Raw genomic sequence first — 16593 nt, 5'->3', positions numbered from 1 at the left:
ATCTTTGCTATTATCAACAAGTACTCCTTTATTGGCATCTAAAACCTCTGAAATTGCCTCTTTGAAAGAGTCCCTCCTCTGGATCAATTTCAGGCTAAAACAGAAAGCCAGGGAAGCTGTGATATTTACACCTCTTTGTCTTTCAATTATGGGTTTTGAAAAAAAAAAACAAAACCCTGGTTTTCCAGGTTTTGCAAAAAAGTGGTGATTTTGTTCTCTCCTATCCAGTCTGCTTCCTTTGCTTAAGCAGCAGTATCTTTTGCACCTACAAAGCCATTTGTATGCAGTTTCATGTGAATTCACAGCGCACCAGGGTACTCACTGGGCAGCAGAGAGGATGCAGTGCATGGCAACATCTCCAAACAAGACCATCAGAGGCTTCCGATCCTCCAGCTTACCCTGTGCACAAAACACACCAGACACTTCAATTAGAATGTAACTATTTATTCCCACCTACATAAATATTTCCATCTGCAAGCATAATTAGGAGAGTCACAGTTTTCTTTCCATCTGTGGAGGGGCTTACAGTCCACATATCATTTAAGTAAAAAATTGCCAAAATTCCAAGGTATCTGATCTAAAAAATGCCTCCATGCAATTCCACCACAGGAACTTTAAATGGCAAAACTGACCCTGAAACATTATCTTTCTTCTTCACAGAAGACTGACTAGTTACTTACAGGCAGCTAATAAGCACTCAGCCTTGACACTCAGCTGCTTGTGAATGAATGGGTCAAATCACCTGTTTAGATCCTGCTGTCATTTCTCTGAGCTGCCAGGTGACACAGCTGATGACACTATTTTCCACTTCACAGTTGTAGGAAGTGGGGGGTAAAAGGTCAGTGAGGACCTCCAAGTTCAAACTGCAAGGAGAAGCGAGCACAGAATTTGGAGAGGGTTCTAATGGTTGCTCTGTGTATTGTGCTGACGTGATAGTCACACCAAATATCAACAGAATCAATTAATTTTGAATTTTGATTCTCAGATAAAAGGGCAAAGATAGCATTGCTCAGTCTGAAGAATTATGTAGGAGAATAGGAGAAAAATAAAAGGAAACCAGAAGAGCCAGAGAGGAATAACTCACTTTCCTGCTGACAGCAATCAGGAGACACTCTGCTGCTCCAACTTGGAGTTCAGGCTCATTTAGGAGCAGACACAACATCTCCAAGAGCTTGCAGTTGTCTGCTGTAATATGGCTTAGGGCTACCCAGTCAATGTAGCCAGCCAAAGTGTTGAGTGCCGCTATCCCCACACGACAGTTTGCCTGGGCCTGTGAACAGAGAGGAGGCACAAGGTCAGAGCCAGAGAAAAACAGCAATTCCCATCTAAAGCCACCCACTCCCTGAAATTACAGTACCAAGAACTCCCCTGAGAAAGTGAGAGATTTGGACCCTTCTGCTGCCACTCCTCACTTGTCTCTTCTCAAGGGGTTTGTATTAAGAGTGAACAAATCCATCTGCATGAAACTGCAGGCAACAGACTCGAAAGCCTGGGAAAAGCCTAGTTCTAAGTAACCTTAAGATTAAGAATTACTAATGAGCTAACTCTCATATAGCTCCTCTCACCTTTGGTTCCTGAGACAAATCAGTCTTCTGAAAAAGAAAACAAGAGAGGGTAAGTAACAGCTACACCACACACTTCCAACCAGCCACTGCTGTATAGGCTTAGCCTCAAGAACGCAACCAAAAAAGAGGATGCATCACAGTCTCCTACTCAGGACACTGCTGCAGCCAACAAAGTCACCTCTGCAGCCCCCAGCTAGGTAAGATAACAGGACCCTGAATTGCCAAGTTAAGCCACAATTCCCTTCTCATCCAAAAAGGTAACACTCCAGTCAGCAGGCACCAGGGAGACACAGGAGACAGAAGGAAAGGCATTTTGGTACCTCCTGGAGGCTTCCAGGAAATAAACTTTTGACCTTTTAAGAGCATCTTACACCCAAAAGCCAGACTCTGAAAAGATGCTGATGGCTTTTAAGATTCAGGTCTGAAAAGGTGATTTGTCCATGGTCAGAAAGGCAGCTGGAGAGAGCTGGAGCAACAACTTAAAGCCTGACTTCCAGGCCTACGACACTTAACAGCAACAATGCGTTGCCTGTACCATCTTTTTGCCTAATGCAAACAAATCCCTCAGATACTCAGGTTTGATTTGTTTTTCAGATGCAAAGACACCACAAGCATTTCCTTCTACTGAAAGCTTTTGGTTTGGACTATTCACTGCAGTGATTTAAGTTAATCAGCTTGAGTTCCAAACATCTCATATATGACCCACCTTATAAACACATTTATCTATTAATCCATCATACTTTTAACCACTGCACACTATTACAGTCTTGGGGACCTATCCATCATCTCCCTCAGTTTGTATGCAGACAGATGAACACCCAACCCTCAAAAACGACCCTGTGCACAAACAGCCCAAAGATCTGCTAACCTGTGGAGCGGTGAGGACTTCTTGATCCTGGGGTGCTCCAACCTTGGCAATCAGAAAGATTCCACCGTTAGCAGAAGCAGCCATACTTCAGAGCCTCAAGCATTGCAATGCAAATCTTACCTGGAAATGCATTTCAACCAGACTACGAAACACACAAAGGTCACCCTCCCGCTACCATGAACTGCACAGAAAACTGTCTGCTCTACAGGGCGGGGGTTTGCTCAGCCTGACAGTGCATCAGGAAGGTGTACAGAAGAGAGGTAGAAAAAGGGCTTTTCATTGCTTCCCACTTTCACATCACTCTCAAATCCACTTCCTTTTCACAGGCATAGACTGGGGTAGAGACTCCCCTTCATCCTCCATTGTGACTGACCTGCACATCTGATTCTACGTAAGAATTCAGGAAAGAAGTCTGTTTACACAAAAATACAAAGAGCATTCTTCACTACAACTTCACCAAAAAAAGCTCTTGAGCTCTTGGAGAAAAGGACCAGAGGCCCAGAAACATGTTGAGAGATCAGAAACTCATGCATTTTGGTGCATCACCTCAAATGTAGCACTGCACCATGAGACAGCAGACACGATTCCTGGATGGCATCTCTTAATCACTGTGTATTACATAAACCACCCCAAATTACCTGTTTCTGCCACAACCACACCTTCATTTAAGCTGTACACCCCTGGTGCCAGCACACATTCCAACAGCATGGATGAAGCATGCATCCACTCAAACCATTTACACTAGCAAAATCAAAATATCAACACTACCAGCCTTGTGTTTTCAGTCTCTCTGATCAGCACCAGTTTGCCAGGCCACAGCAAATCCCTACCTCAGAGTGGCAGCAACAGATTTCAGTTTCTGCACTTGCTTCCCCAACAATTTGGGAGCTGCATCCCAATTCCTAAATGCCTCCAGCACCAACTAAACCCAAGGGAAGGAGACTCTTACCATGCATCTGTACTTGTTGACATTCTGCTGCAGGGCAGTTAGTAGGAAGCTGAAGATCTTTTCCATGTTCTGGGTGAGGGTTTGCTGGATATCTCGTCGCCGCTGGGTAGGTAGAGTTTGAAAAGTCACTACATCCTCTGCCAAACGTAGGAGGATGAACATCACCAGTTCTGTCTGAGTTTCCTGATGTCCCAAAGTGAAACACACTGCATCAGCACAGTCCAAACATTAAAATCTCTAGAGAGTAGCTCAAAGACATGGAGAGAAAGCAAGCATGCATAAAGACATAGGTCTCATGTTGAGAAAATAAAACAGCAGGATGGCCCTCTCTCTATTAGTCATCTCAAGATAGTTTAATCTTACAGGGATTTTTGAGTCCATCACCAACCTGTCTCACTTGACCATGAGCGAGTTAAGATTTTTCTCAGGATGATGGAAGACTGAACCCCACACTAAGAGCAAGCAAAAGAGACCAGACAGCTGTGTTTCATACCCCTTGCTTGGAGAGGGTATCCAGCTCCTTTAGCATGTCAGGCCAGTGCTGAGGCCATTCCCGCTTGATCATCTCTACCACAATGCGAGACAGCACATCCTTAATGTGACTTTCCTCCTCCAGGATACTTTGGGTTCCCTGTGACAGAAAGGGCATAGTTGCACAAAACAGCACGCATCAGACATTTATAACTCTGACCTGGGAAACAGTGTTTGCAAACAGTCTAAACCACAGAAACTAAAACCAAAACAAAACACAACATTGGGCAATGCTTCATTGCAGCTACCTTAGATGACACTCCTATGCTCCCAAGCATCCATAGCTAATAAACTCTGGGAACCAGAGAGATTCTTCTCAAAACAAGGTCACTTGGTCACGAGAGCAATCACAACAACAGAAAAAATACAACTAAGATAATGGCTTTAGCATTTTTGCAAAAGATAAGAACATCCATAGTTAATGAATTTCCTCCTAAGAAAAGAAAAAGTACCTTACATACGTTATACAAGCCTCACAACTTCCTGCCATGTGAGGTAACATGGCTATTCACCTGACAAGACAGAGAAAAGCACTGAAACAACCAGAGATGCAAAGCAAAAAAGCAATGAAATGAAAAACTGAATTCAGATCCTCTGTGCTAATTAACTGGAGTATTTTTTTACTTTTGCTCTTACATTTCAGAACAGCCTGGGGCAGCAGATACTTACACTGGATATGAGGCCCATAACATTGTTCTTTAGATAAACTTTTTCTAGGCGAGGCATATTGTTCCAACGGTATCTGTTAAAAACAAACAAAAAAGAAACCAAGTCAAAACATCTGGATCTCTGACTTGATTCTCAAGGAACCATTGCTTCTTTACCTAAACTAGAAACACTACCAGCTCCCTGTCTCTGTCAGCACCCAATTCCTTAATAAAAGGGCTGAGTTAAAGCTGCTGCTGGCAAATGGGCATGCCCCACCGAGGTCAACAGACACCAGAAGCAGCAGCAAAAGCACAAAGCATCAGGTCTGTAGAGGCGACAGAGAAAGGAATCTCAGAACTGAACTAATACAAAGCCTCTTTGTTAGCAGGAGGCCAATGACAGAACTCTGCAAAGACCTATTGGTAACCCAGTGTGTTGCTTGTTTTCATCTTTTGATGTTAATGTGTGTTACAGCTCAGTGATATGAATGTGTGTTACAGCTCACCTTCCCAATCTGCCTGAAAGCAATTCTCTCCTCTCTTTCTTTTACAGAATAAGAAAAAAATCCAGAATAAGAAAAAAATCCACAGTAGGACTGCAACTGTCCTCTGCTGCAGAACAAACTCCCCGCGTCCTGAAAGTGCCTCCCTGGGGTGGGAGGTGCCGGAATGGGCAAAGATCCCACCAGAGCTGGCAGGCTGGGACCCTTCCCCGGCTCGGCAGCACGGGACGAGCTACTTACTTGACCACATGCTCCAGGATCTGCAGGCCGAAGTGCCGGACGATGGCCGTCTGCGTCTTCTCCGCCAGCTTCAGCCCGCAGGGTACGCAGATGGGGCACTTCTCCTTGAACTCCTCGCAGAACTAGGGGAGGAAGGGCCGGGACACGTACACGCAGTTACACACCGGGGCAGGAGGCGGCAGCCCCATCCCTGGCGGAGCACGCCGGGGCACACGCGGCCGCCCGACCCCCGCCTGCTGACGGCTCCCAGCACCTCAGGGGACGACCGGCACCGGCCCGCCAGGCTCTCCCCCGCCCCGGGGCCGTGCGGACGGGGCGCCCGCGTGGCCGGAGCCCGGCGCCCTCCCTCCGTCCCTCCCTCCCCGGCCGGGCCGTACCTTGAGGGCCTCCAGGCGGTACCGCTGCGTGGACGCCGGGTCCATGATGACGGTCACCGCCTTCACCAGCTGCTCGCAGAGGCCGCTCACCTGCTCGGCGGACATGGCGGCGGCGGCGGGCGCGCGCCACCGGCCACCCACGGGAGGGACGAGCGGGGCGGCCGGGACGCAGCTCCGCGCATGCGCCTTGGGGGACGCGGGGACACGGGGAGAACGCGGGCGCCGCGCACCGTCGCGGCGGGGACACGCGCACGCCCCACCGCACCCTGGGGAACTACGACTCCCGGCGTGCCCCACGCGGAAAGTACGGGAGCCGCAAAGTGGCGGGCCAAGGCGGGGTTCTCCGCCCCACCGAGCGGGCGGTTATTCAATCATTCCCTCAGTCGGGCGGGAGCCGGTGGTGGCGGCGGGATGTCGCGGGGCCGGGAGCGCGTGGTGGCCCTGGTAGACATGGACTGCTTCTTCATGCAGGTGGAGCAGCGCCTCGACCCGCAGCTGCGCGGCCGCCCTTGCGCCGTGGTGCAGTACACCGAGTGGCAGGGCGGCGGGTAGGTGTAGGCGAGCCGGCTTGGCGACCCCGGCTCCTCGTCCCACCCCGCTCCCTGCGGGGCCGGGCCCGCCCCGCACTTCACCTCCGTGTCTTGGCAGGATCATCGCGGTGAGCTACGAGGCGCGCGCCTTCGGCGTGTCCCGCGGGATGTGGGCGTCGGAGGCGCGGGCGCTGTGCCCCGAGCTGGCGCTGGCCCGGGTGCCGCAGGCGCGGGGCAAGGCGGACCTCACACGGTGAGAGCGGGGGCCGGGGGTGGCGGCGGCGGTGCGGGCCTCCCTGGTGGCGCGGGGCGGCGGCTGAGCCCGTGCCCGCCGCCCGGCAGGTACCGGGAGGCCAGCGCGGAGGTGATGCAGGTGCTGTCGCGCTTCGCCGCCATCGAGCGCGCGAGCATCGACGAGGCGTACCTGGACCTGACGGGCAGCGCGCGCCTCCGGCTGCGCGACCTGCGCGGGCGCCCCCTGCCGGCCGCGCTGCTGCCCAGCACCTTCGTGCAGGGACTGCCCGGAGAGCCCGGCCCCGATCCCGCCGGGAAGGGCGCGCACCGAGCTGATCCCGGCGGGAAGGGTACGCACCGACCCCCGCCCCCCGGGAAAGGCCCACTCCGCCTGCTTTGACTCCCCCGAATCGAGAGCGTGGTAAATGGGGTCTGCGTTTTCCGCAGCGAATGGCTTTTAAGGTGCCTGTTGTCCTCCCTGTGGCTGGAATGTGCTCACAGAAGCCTGAGGCTGCTGGCTGGGACAGGTTGCTGCGGTCCCTTTGCTGGGTTCAGCAAGGAGTACCATATCGTGTCCCCTTGAGATCCCTTTTGTGTCCCTTTTCTAGAGGAGCTGCGGCAGCGTGGTTTGGACGAGTGGCTGGCGTCGCTGTCTTTCGATAACCCAGATTGTCCTGACCTGCAGCTGACCATGGGCGCAGTAATTGTGGAAGAAATTAGGGTAGCAGTGGAAGAAGCTACTGGATTCAGGTGTTCAGCTGGCATCTCGCACAACAAGGTATGTGCATAACACATCAGCCTGATTTCTTCTGGGTTGCAGAGTCAGAACATGCTGTAGATGCTCTCCTATACTTACAAATTTCCTGTAGAAGATGAACCAAGTTGGGAATGCAACCATGTGTGATCACACCTTCAGAAAAATTATAAGACATCTGGAAATGGGAGGAATTGTTTCCCCAGAGCTATGGCCTGGGCAGTCAGCAATCCACTCATTTACTGCCTGGATTCCTGGTGTACCCTAATGAATGAGCTCACTTGGAACAAAAGGGGTTTAAGTCCTCCAGAAGTGTTTTCTGTAGAAAAAACAGAAGCATAAAGCAGGTAATCTTCACCTTGATTTTCAGGCAACAGTCACCATAGCCAGTTTTACTGACACAAATTCCCAGCTACTCAGCAGCAGAAGAACACCACATTGGGGTACTGAGGTGAGCTGGGTTGCTTTTTGTCTTTCTGGTGAGTCAGTATGTACTCTGCTGGCCATGGGGATTTGGGTGATGCTCAGCCAGCTGCTGAGAGCAGCCACAGCAGCACTTGGTGCATGACAGCAGCTGCAGAAACAAACGGACTTTGATGCTGCAGCTACAGAGGATTTCCTGCTGGATGAAATGCAGGGTGGTTTGCTGAGACCATCCCTTTTGCTCTGCAGAAGAGAGGCTTATTTATACAGTAATGACTTTATAAAGGCAAGCTATGACTTAAAAAAAAAAAAAAGAAAAAAAAAAAAAAAAAAAAGAAAATGAAGACTAAATGGATGCTTTGGAATTCAAGGAAGATATATTTTATTGACTGCTGCAGAAACAGCTGGTAGTACTGCCATCTGTACACAAGGATTGGAACTGGTTCTGCACTGGCTTAGTCTGAAACTAGCAGAGACTGTGAGATAGAAATGAGCTAGGTGAAGAATGTCACTGGTGTAGAAATTTCTAGTGGAAGGTATGTTTAATCTGCCTTTTTGCTTTCTTTAGTCAAGAATAACAGAAAACTTCTATGATATTCCTAGCAGCTTCTCCCAGCTTCCATTTTCTATGCCAGCATTTTTTTTTTTTTTTAAGAGTAAGGACATGGTGATGTACTATCCGTGAAGAACTGTGTATGTGTAGCAGCAGTGCAGAGATCACCACAGCATACTTGTGGCTGTGCAGAACACTGTGCTGTGCTTCCACAGCCAGCTCACCTCGGTGGGTACAAACCTTTTCTGCAGAACAAAAGAGGTGCTCCTACTAAACCAGCTCACCTTCCACCCAGCAGGAAACCCTCTGTAGCTACAGCATCAAAGTCATCAAAGTCCGTTTGTTTCTGCAGCTGCTGTCATGCACCAAGAGCTCCTGTGGTTGCTCTCAGCAGCTGGCTGAGCATCACCCAAATCCCCATGGCCAGCAGGGTAAATACTGACTCACCAGAAAGAGGAAAAGCAACCCTACTCACCTCAGTGCCCCAATCTGGTCTTCTGCTGCTGAGTTGCTGGGAATTTGTGTCAGTAAAAACCATTCTCAGGCTACAACAACTGTTGCCTGAAACTCAAGGTGAAGATTATCTGCTTTATGCTTGTGTTTTTTCTACAGAAAACTCTCCCAAGGAATTGCTTTTCCCAATGAAGGACCTGGTTAGAGTACACCAGGAACCCAGATGATGAATGAGACCAAAAAATTTGGAAGCACCTGGAGGATAACAGCATGGTTTTCTCAAGAACCACTCATGCCAAATTCATTTATGTGCCCTCCTTGACAGCATAAGTGGCCAAATGTGCAGGAAAGACTCCAGATGTGAGGTGTCAACCTTAAGGCTTCTAACACACCTCACCCTGAGCTGAATAACCTGATGATGACACTGTAGCAGACAACATGGCTGAAGTTGTCTGAAGGGCATGCATCTAGCTGAAGAAAACATTACTGTGTCCCATAATGATTTTGTTCAGTGAGGTGCACTCAAACTGGGATGTTGAGAATGTTGAGATCTTGGGGGAATCTGTCCGAGGTCTGCTAAGAGCCAGTATTTTCACTGAAGCCTACAAAGAGGGAACAGCTGTATGAATTCAGGTATTGCACAGATAGGGCTCGGGGCCTGGGCTGTGAAAGTTCCGAGATAAAATTAGAGTTGAAAATTTTGAGCTTGAAAAAGCTTAGAATCAGTGCAAACATTGCTTCTTATGCTCCTCTTATGCTCATTGACTGTTTTTGTGGTTTATAGAAAAAAAGCAACCAGCAGGATTTTGGCTAAGTCACAGTAAGTCAGGAAGTAGCCTGGAGTTGTTGTGGACAAGCAGCAGGATGAGTCAGTAATATAAATGCTCTTGTAGAAATGCCAAGTCCCGTTTCAGCATGTGCAGTTTACAGAAGGTGTCAGAAAAAGTAAATGATTTCTCCCCATGAAGTCTCAGTGATTGGTTTTGCTTGCAGCACGTCACTATATGAGGTGGGTAAACTTGGAAGTCTCCAACCAGACAAGAAAAACAGTGATTGGACATCTGAGAAAGGATCTACTTTGTCTAGAAATTATTTCAAATGTATTTAAGCCTGTAAAAGGGGCTGTTAATAATGGTCATAGCTCAACAGGCAGGCAAGAAATTTTGCTTAGTTACAGGATGTGTGGCAAAGCACTGAAAGAGAAAGTTACTAGAGTTGTTCAATAAAACCTCAAACACCCAGCTAAAAGTACTTCAAGCTGGTCTGTGTATTTTGACCCTGTGGTAGCTTAGAGTGGGAAGGGAAACTATATAGGAGAACATGCCTTCCAGGCTGTTCTACTATGCATTTTAAAGGTTTCCTTTTGCAGCACTATGCTGTTGCAGACCTCACAGAGAGAAGATTAAAATAGTGACATTGACAAAAAGCAAGACAAACACAGAAGATGAAGGAAAAAGGCATATTGAGACATAGCCTGGGGGAGGACTATGGGCATGCTGCAGAAGCTCTAGCATGCTTGCCTGATAGAAAACTATAGCAACCACAATAGATGAAAGATCTTTATCTGCCTGGAGCAGGAGTCCAGCAATTCACAGAACTAAAGCCTGGAAGCAGCTTTGCTTTCAGCGTACCCAGCTAGTGCATGTGGAATCCTGAAGTGGATACTGCCTAAGAGCAAGCAGTGGTGCACCCTGTACACATATTCCTAGCAGCTCTTCTGAAGGCAAGTCTTAGAGGTGATGCAGCACAAGCTGTTAGGTAGAATTACATTAGGCCAGTGCACAGTGTATAATAACAGAGTTTCCACCCTCTTCTGTGTTACAGACACTGGCAAAACTGGCCTGTGGGTTGAACAAGCCCAACCGCCAGACACTGGTGTCTGCACGATTTGTGCCGCAGCTCTTCAGCCAGCTGCCCGTCAGCAGCATGTAAGTACCAGGGAGCTGCTGCTTAGTGCAGCCTGGGGCTGCTCCTGGCCACCTCAGCACAGCAATTTGATGCTCACTGATAGCAGCCAGCAGAGGCTCTCAGCTACACTGTAACTGCTTGTCAATGCTCCTAACAAACAGAGGGAATCCTGCCAGTGATCTCTTCTGGCTGTGAGCAACAGTTCAGGGGGAGTGTGCTTGTGAAGCTGCAGCCCTGCTGGTGAAGGGACCACAAGCCAAAAGGCCACTAGCAGCCTGTGGGCATCCCTTCCCAGGATAAGGCTTTGCCCGGGATGACTGCTGGGATGCATAGGTGTAAGCCAGAAGCAACTGTGGGCAAGGAGGCCACAGCTGTTCCCCAGTGTGAGTGACAGCTGTCCTCACAGAGAGCAGATGTGGTTTTCTTTTGAGAATCCACACTGTGCATCCACAAAGTACTTTTCCTGGTGTAGGGAAGTATTACCAGTACTGCTGCTTCAGAGGAATGGATCCCTAATCCGGCTCTCCAGACCTGCACTGCTGTTCTCTGCTTTCTGTGTTGTGCAAGGGATGGAGAGAGGTGTGTATGGGAGAGGCTCCTGTCTGTGGAGAAAGAAGGAAGCTATATGTGAGGCATTCTTCAGAGCATGATTTGAGATCAGATGGAGATGAGGGAGAAGCACTAAAATTGGGGGACCTAGGGAGCAGTTCCTACATCAACTCCTATGTGTCCTTTTACTATGAGCAGAAGAGCCAAGTGCCAGGTGTTCCTTTTGTCCTGCTAGCTCTTAGCAGCTTCTACCTATCCTTATTTAAGAACAGCTGCTGCAATGAGACTTGTCACAGTCTCCACATGATGCTTCACTTGTGTTTTTTTTTCTTTGTTTTGTAGCCGTAACCTGGGAGGCAAGCTTGGCACTGCTATCACAGACATCCTGGGAGTAGAGTACATCGGGGAGCTGACACAGTTCAGTGAGACTGAGCTCCAGACACATTTTGGAGACAAAACTGGGTAATGATTAACCACTCACCACAACTTAGCTCTTGGCAGGCATTGAGACTTCCTTTCTTTCACAGAACCTTGTTCTACTGTGATTAGGAAGGTTGGAAGGTAAAACTTCAATAACATCTTTGGGAGGCATTGATCCATTGGGCCCACAGCAGGTTTCAAGTCTTGCCTGCTCCCAGGCACCCTCCCCAGGATAATATTTTGCTTGCCAGCCAGTGCCTCAGCCTTCCTCTACAGCATCCAAGGATGGGGTCAAAGGGCTGGTTCTCTGCAGGCTGGAAAGAGGGTAGTCTTGACAGTCTCATCATAGAGGAAATTACAAGGCTGGGCTGGAGCCTGAAACACAACTTCTGGGCCCACAACAGTTGGACTGCCCTGCAGACTAGTGAACTGTTGCCACTTCAGGAGAAGAGGTGGAGGAGTTGTGCTGACAGGCAGTTGTGGCCTGAAGGAATCCTGCTTGTTCAGCTGTGGCTGCAACTGTAAAGCTGAGGATGAGAGACAGTCACAGCTGGTGCTGAGTTGAAAGTGGGGCTCAGCAGGAGACTGACATGCTGCCCAGTGATGCCTGCCTGTCTGTAGCTTCCTTAACCTCATGCTTTCTCTGTGTCTTTCAGGTCTTGGCTCTATGACTTGTGTAGAGGAATTGAAGAGGAACCTGTCAAAAACCGGTACCTGCCCCAGTCTATTGGCTGCAGCAAGAATTTCCCTGGGAAGTTAGCCTTGGCCACACAGAAGGCGGTAGGAGAAGCCTCCATCTAGCATAAGGCTTGGCTTTCACACTGGAGAAGATAAGAATACTAAAAACAGACTAGCTTGCAAAACTGCTGCTTTTCTGCACAATTATGCCCTGAAACTCAGACTAGAGGCTCAGTGGGAGAAGGTGGTTTGAGTTCTGAAAGTCCCTGTTGACAGAAATGCATTGACAAACTCCTGCACAAAGAGGTCCATCCTGATTCTAATTTCCATGAGCAAAACTGGGCCTGTGCTGTTGGAAAGTTATTCACAGTGCCTAGCTTCAAGAGCATGGTTGCTAGAAGGAAGGTAACTAGCCCAAAGAAAGAGACAGGATGCACTTTAGTTATTAGCTGGGGAGAGGTTCCCACTGAGCTGTAGGAAGATGGAAAGAGAAATCCAGGACAGGGAACCTAGATTACTTGGCAAAATTTAGTAATAATGTAGGGCTTGTATGGTATCTATAATGTCCTTTCCTGCAGTGTTGAATCTCAGCTGGACTGATTTCTCAAGGTCTACTACAGATATGGGGCCTTACAATAGTCTGTCCATTCCAGTCTGATCCCCCACCAGCATTCCCCTTGTATTGTGATACTGCTGTGAGCAGAGGCCCAACCTGTCTGTTACCCCTGCTTTGTCCAGGTGCAGCACTGGCTCCTGCAGCTGGCCTTGGAGCTGGAGTCCAGACTGAACAAGGACAGGAGCCAGGTAAGGAGGCGAGGCACAGGGACACAAGGAGGCACATAGTGCATTTGTAGCACGAGTGGTTTGCAGGAGTCTGAGGGTGCTGTGTGGGAGGGGAGGAAATCTGCTCACCCACCGATGTGTGCCTGTGTGCTGAGGTGTCCCAAGAAGAGAGGTGTGCAAGAGCATGGCCAGGCAGGATGGTTTTGCCCCAGAACACTGCAGGGTTAAGAACAATGCTTGTCCCATGCTTTAGGATGCAGGGATCTGAAAGCCACTGCAACTTCCTTCTGCTGCACTGGTGCTCCCTTGCAAGCCTTTTGCTGACACAGGTGTGCCCTGTAAGAGGGAGCACTGTGCTCCTATCTGGACGGTAGGCTGCAGGCCAGGGTGGGAGCAATCCACCAGCTTTGGCACTGCAGTGGGGCCAAGAAAACTGTGGAGCTGCCTTTGAGGGAAAGCAAGGACTAGCTGCTTCCCATCCTGTGTGGCACAGCTGTACAAGCACTTGTTGTTGTGTATCCCATCCCTTGGCAATCAGGCCCGGCAGGATATGTCCCACCCCACCCTCGGGAGATGGCAGGGGAGTGTGGGGCTGGGGAGGGCTCCAGGCAGGGAACAGTCCCCTCGGCTGTTCCTGCCCCTTCCTGCAGGAGTCGCTGGAAGCACAGCTCTACTCTCCCGGCAGAACCACCGCGTGGCCCGGCAGCTGATGGTGGTGATCCGCCAGCAAGGGGACACCCGCGTGTCACGCCTGTGTGCCCTGTCCCGCTATGACGCACAGAAAATGTGCAATGACGCCTTCACCCTCATCCAAACCTGCAACATGGCTGGAGCTCACCAGGCAGCATGGTGAGTGTGGGACAAAGTGGGTCACCTCTGTCAGGACTGGTTCTGATGTGGGAGGTACTGGACAAGCCAGAGACCTATTGGAAAGGAACTCAGGTTAATTTGAGTGGCAGGAAAAGTGATTTCCAGCACCCTCACAGTAGAGTGTAGAGACCTTTTAGTGGTAGGACAGCTTGGCCTCTTCTGAGCCTCACATCTGGTGAGACACTTTTGTACTTGGAGTTAGGATTGCTACTGGCTGGGGTTTGTCCAGCTGAAGTGAGGCTGTCCTGGCCCTGCTGGGCTGAAGAAATTAGCTAAGCCTTGTTGTCCTACCCTAAGGACAAAGCTTTTTGTGAGGAAGCCATTGGGGCAGGAAGAAAAATGAAAGTGCACAACTCCTGTCTTCAGCATTTTCTTCCTTTCTTCTTTCTGCTTTGCAGTGAAGGCAAGAAGGTTCTGTCTGTTAAACTCTGACAAGGCTGCTGCTCCCTTAGCGTGCTCTCATCTCACAGCAGCTTCAGCCTGTAATGGACTGAAAGTCCAGGCTGGCAGTTGGCTGCTCCTGCTCCAAAGCCCTTCCTTTGGCAATTGCTGCTTTGGAAAGAGGGGTTCTGCTTTGCCCAGCACAGCCTGCTATGTCTGTTCTGGAGGCAGCAATACTAACTTTGTCAGAGCAAACATCTGTCCCAACCCTTGCCAGATACTACAGTTCCCCTGTCTGTGAATGTTTTGTGTTGTTTAAAGTCTTACCTCAAAAGATTTCTTGCTTTCCAGGCTGGTGTCTGAGCTGATGTCGGTCTGTCCTTTGCAGGTCTCCACCGCTGATTTCAGTGCAACTCTCAGCAAGCAAGTTCTCGGAGCCTGTCACCCTCTCTACAGGCATTGCCACCTTCCTAACGGGTGATGCCCAGCCTGATGGCACGGCCACCACCAGCCAGAATGCCACATCTTGTGGGAGGGCCGGGGTCAAGTTCTTTAGGAGCCCGAGCAAAGAGCTTCGGCAGAAGCCAGCTAGCGCTATTGAGTCATTCTTCCAAAAGGCAGCAGAACGGCAGCTGTCACAGGCAGTGGCAGCAACCAGCTTGCCCACTACAGAGCCAGCTGTGCCCAGCTCCCCAGAGCACCAAGAGAGAGCTGCTGTTGGCTTGCCTGTTGGACTTGCCTCTGTACAGTGTGACCTGGAGTCCCCTGTGAAGCAGGGTCCCAGCGATGCCAGCCCTTCTTCTCTGTACAAGAGGCTTCGCCAGGAGAAGTTGCCATCAGATGCTACACAAACACCCTCAACTCCACCCAGCTCCAGGACCCTTCTGAAATTACAGCCAGCTGTGGAGGGAAATGAGCAGAATTTGCCACCCTCTCCTGAGCTCACCCTGCTGCCTCCTGCCTCTCCAGGGGACCAGCAGCGCTGTGAGAAGTGTGGCCAGCTCGTGCTGGTGTGGGAGTTCCCAGAGCACATGGACTACCACTTTGCTCTGGAGCTGCAAAGCTCCTTCCTGGAGCCCAGCCCTCCCATGGCTCCAGAAGCAGCTCCCAGTGCAAAGGCTGTGGCTTCCAGGTCTCCTGCCAAGGCAAAGAACAAGCCCAAGACTCCAGCAGGATCTAGTACAAAAAGACCCAAAGAAGGTGTGACAAGAACTTTAGATTTTTTCTTTAAGCCCTTACCTCCTTAACTCCCAGCCACACTGGGTGTTTTTAAATAATCAGTGTTTTTAAATAATCAGTTTTTAAATACAGTTAAAAGTTTTTATACTGCCTGTCAGGTTTTAATGCTGAAAAGTCTAGTAAAATTATCTTCACTCTAAGTCTAAGAGGAACTGGAACTCATGAATTGTGTTGATGTAGCCAGTTTAGCTGGTGGCAGCTAAGCCTGCCTCTGCCTGCCTGGTGCTACTAGAAGCTGCAAGGTACTCTCACCTACACTTCTTAACATAGGTATTTGCATGCCATCACTGCTCATTAATTCTGTTCCTCCTATAAAAGCAGCCACTGTAAGTGCAGCAGCTTATCCCAGGGAATCTCCAGCTAAGCCTTGGCTTGAACTCCCGTCTAATCACTCTGTATAAAACTTTCAACTCCTGCTTCTACTCTGGCTGCATATGCAGGCCTTGTCCTTACTGTGTAATTTATATGTGGTAGCTTAGCTCAGTTGCTCCTTCTCCCCTCCACCTGGAAGACTGATTTTTATTCCCTCCTTCCCACACCGAGGATTTATGTTATAGATGGTTCAATCCCTCTGTGTAGCAATCCATTGCATGATGTTTATCAGCAGCTCAGGAGCACACAAGAAAGACTGCTCCTGTCATAAAAGATTTAAGGAAGCAGTAGCTGCATGGGCATACTTTTTGGTGGGCTCTTTGAAAACTCTGCATTAATTCATAATAATTGCTATTGACACATAAACAGTCTGTTAGAGCCCTCACTGGAAGGGATAGAAAACATGCCAAGAGTCACAAAGAGCACCATGAAAGCTTTTGTCCAGTGTAGAGTGCATAACCACATTCTTCCTCCTTCCCAGACTGAGTGATACTAGATACAACTTGCTGACCTGTTCTGAATGGGCTCTGCCAAATGACTTGTTCAGCTCTTTGAGCCACAGGCCACAGTACAGTGGCCACTCCAGAGCTCCACAGATTACAACAGCCAACAAAACAGAATACCACGGAGGGGACGAGCAGGCACTGAGAGAGAGTGAGACTGGCTCCAGGGCAAGAGAAGTGCTTGCCCTCAGCTCTGCTACACTTTGAGCTGCCTGGAGCCTGCCAGAACCTCTGCTGCCAATAATTTGAACGTGGCTGTTTGG

General features: G+C 49.6%; 2 protein-coding genes across 7 annotated transcripts in view; one reads left to right on the top strand and one right to left on the bottom strand.

The window, feature by feature from the left end:
• The window catches only part of XPO5 (exportin 5), a 29959-nt gene extending 24174 nt beyond the window's left edge, over positions 1-5785 (bottom strand). For 2 of the 6 annotated variants that reach the window (XM_053973765.1, XM_053973768.1), the window contains exons 1-9: positions 5681-5785; positions 5304-5425; positions 4583-4655; positions 3876-4013; positions 3383-3565; positions 2434-2475; positions 1566-1592; positions 1085-1270; positions 323-399 (exon numbers count right to left, since the gene is read on the bottom strand). In XM_053973765.1, coding sequence (XP_053829740.1) covers positions 323-399; positions 1085-1270; positions 1566-1592; positions 2434-2475; positions 3383-3565; positions 3876-4013; positions 4583-4655; positions 5304-5425; positions 5681-5785 — 953 coding nt within the window. The remainder of the gene's footprint in view (positions 1-322; positions 400-1084; positions 1271-1565; positions 1593-2433; positions 2476-3382; positions 3566-3875; positions 4014-4582; positions 4656-5303; positions 5426-5680) is intronic. The other 4 variants (XM_053973769.1, XM_053973771.1, XM_053973766.1 and 1 more) reach the window with 3 other exon arrangements.
• Positions 5786-5860: 75 nt separating this feature from the next.
• Positions 5861-15595, top strand: POLH (DNA polymerase eta). Its single transcript, XM_053973772.1, has 10 exons — positions 5861-6228; positions 6329-6463; positions 6553-6794; positions 7053-7222; positions 10452-10555; positions 11427-11546; positions 12161-12284; positions 12921-12986; positions 13651-13814; positions 14605-15595. Exons 1-10 carry the CDS (start codon positions 5861-5863, stop codon positions 15461-15463), a joined length of 2352 nt encoding a protein of 783 aa, XP_053829747.1. The 3' UTR covers positions 15464-15595.
• The last annotated feature ends 998 nt before the right edge of the window (positions 15596-16593 follow it).

Source organism: Vidua macroura, chromosome 3 (assembly GCF_024509145.1).
Source record: "Vidua macroura isolate BioBank_ID:100142 chromosome 3, ASM2450914v1, whole genome shotgun sequence".
Lineage (NCBI taxonomy): Eukaryota > Metazoa > Chordata > Aves > Passeriformes > Viduidae > Vidua > Vidua macroura.
Note: the sequence above shows the minus strand (reverse complement) of the source record. Positions and strands in the feature narration are given on the sequence as shown.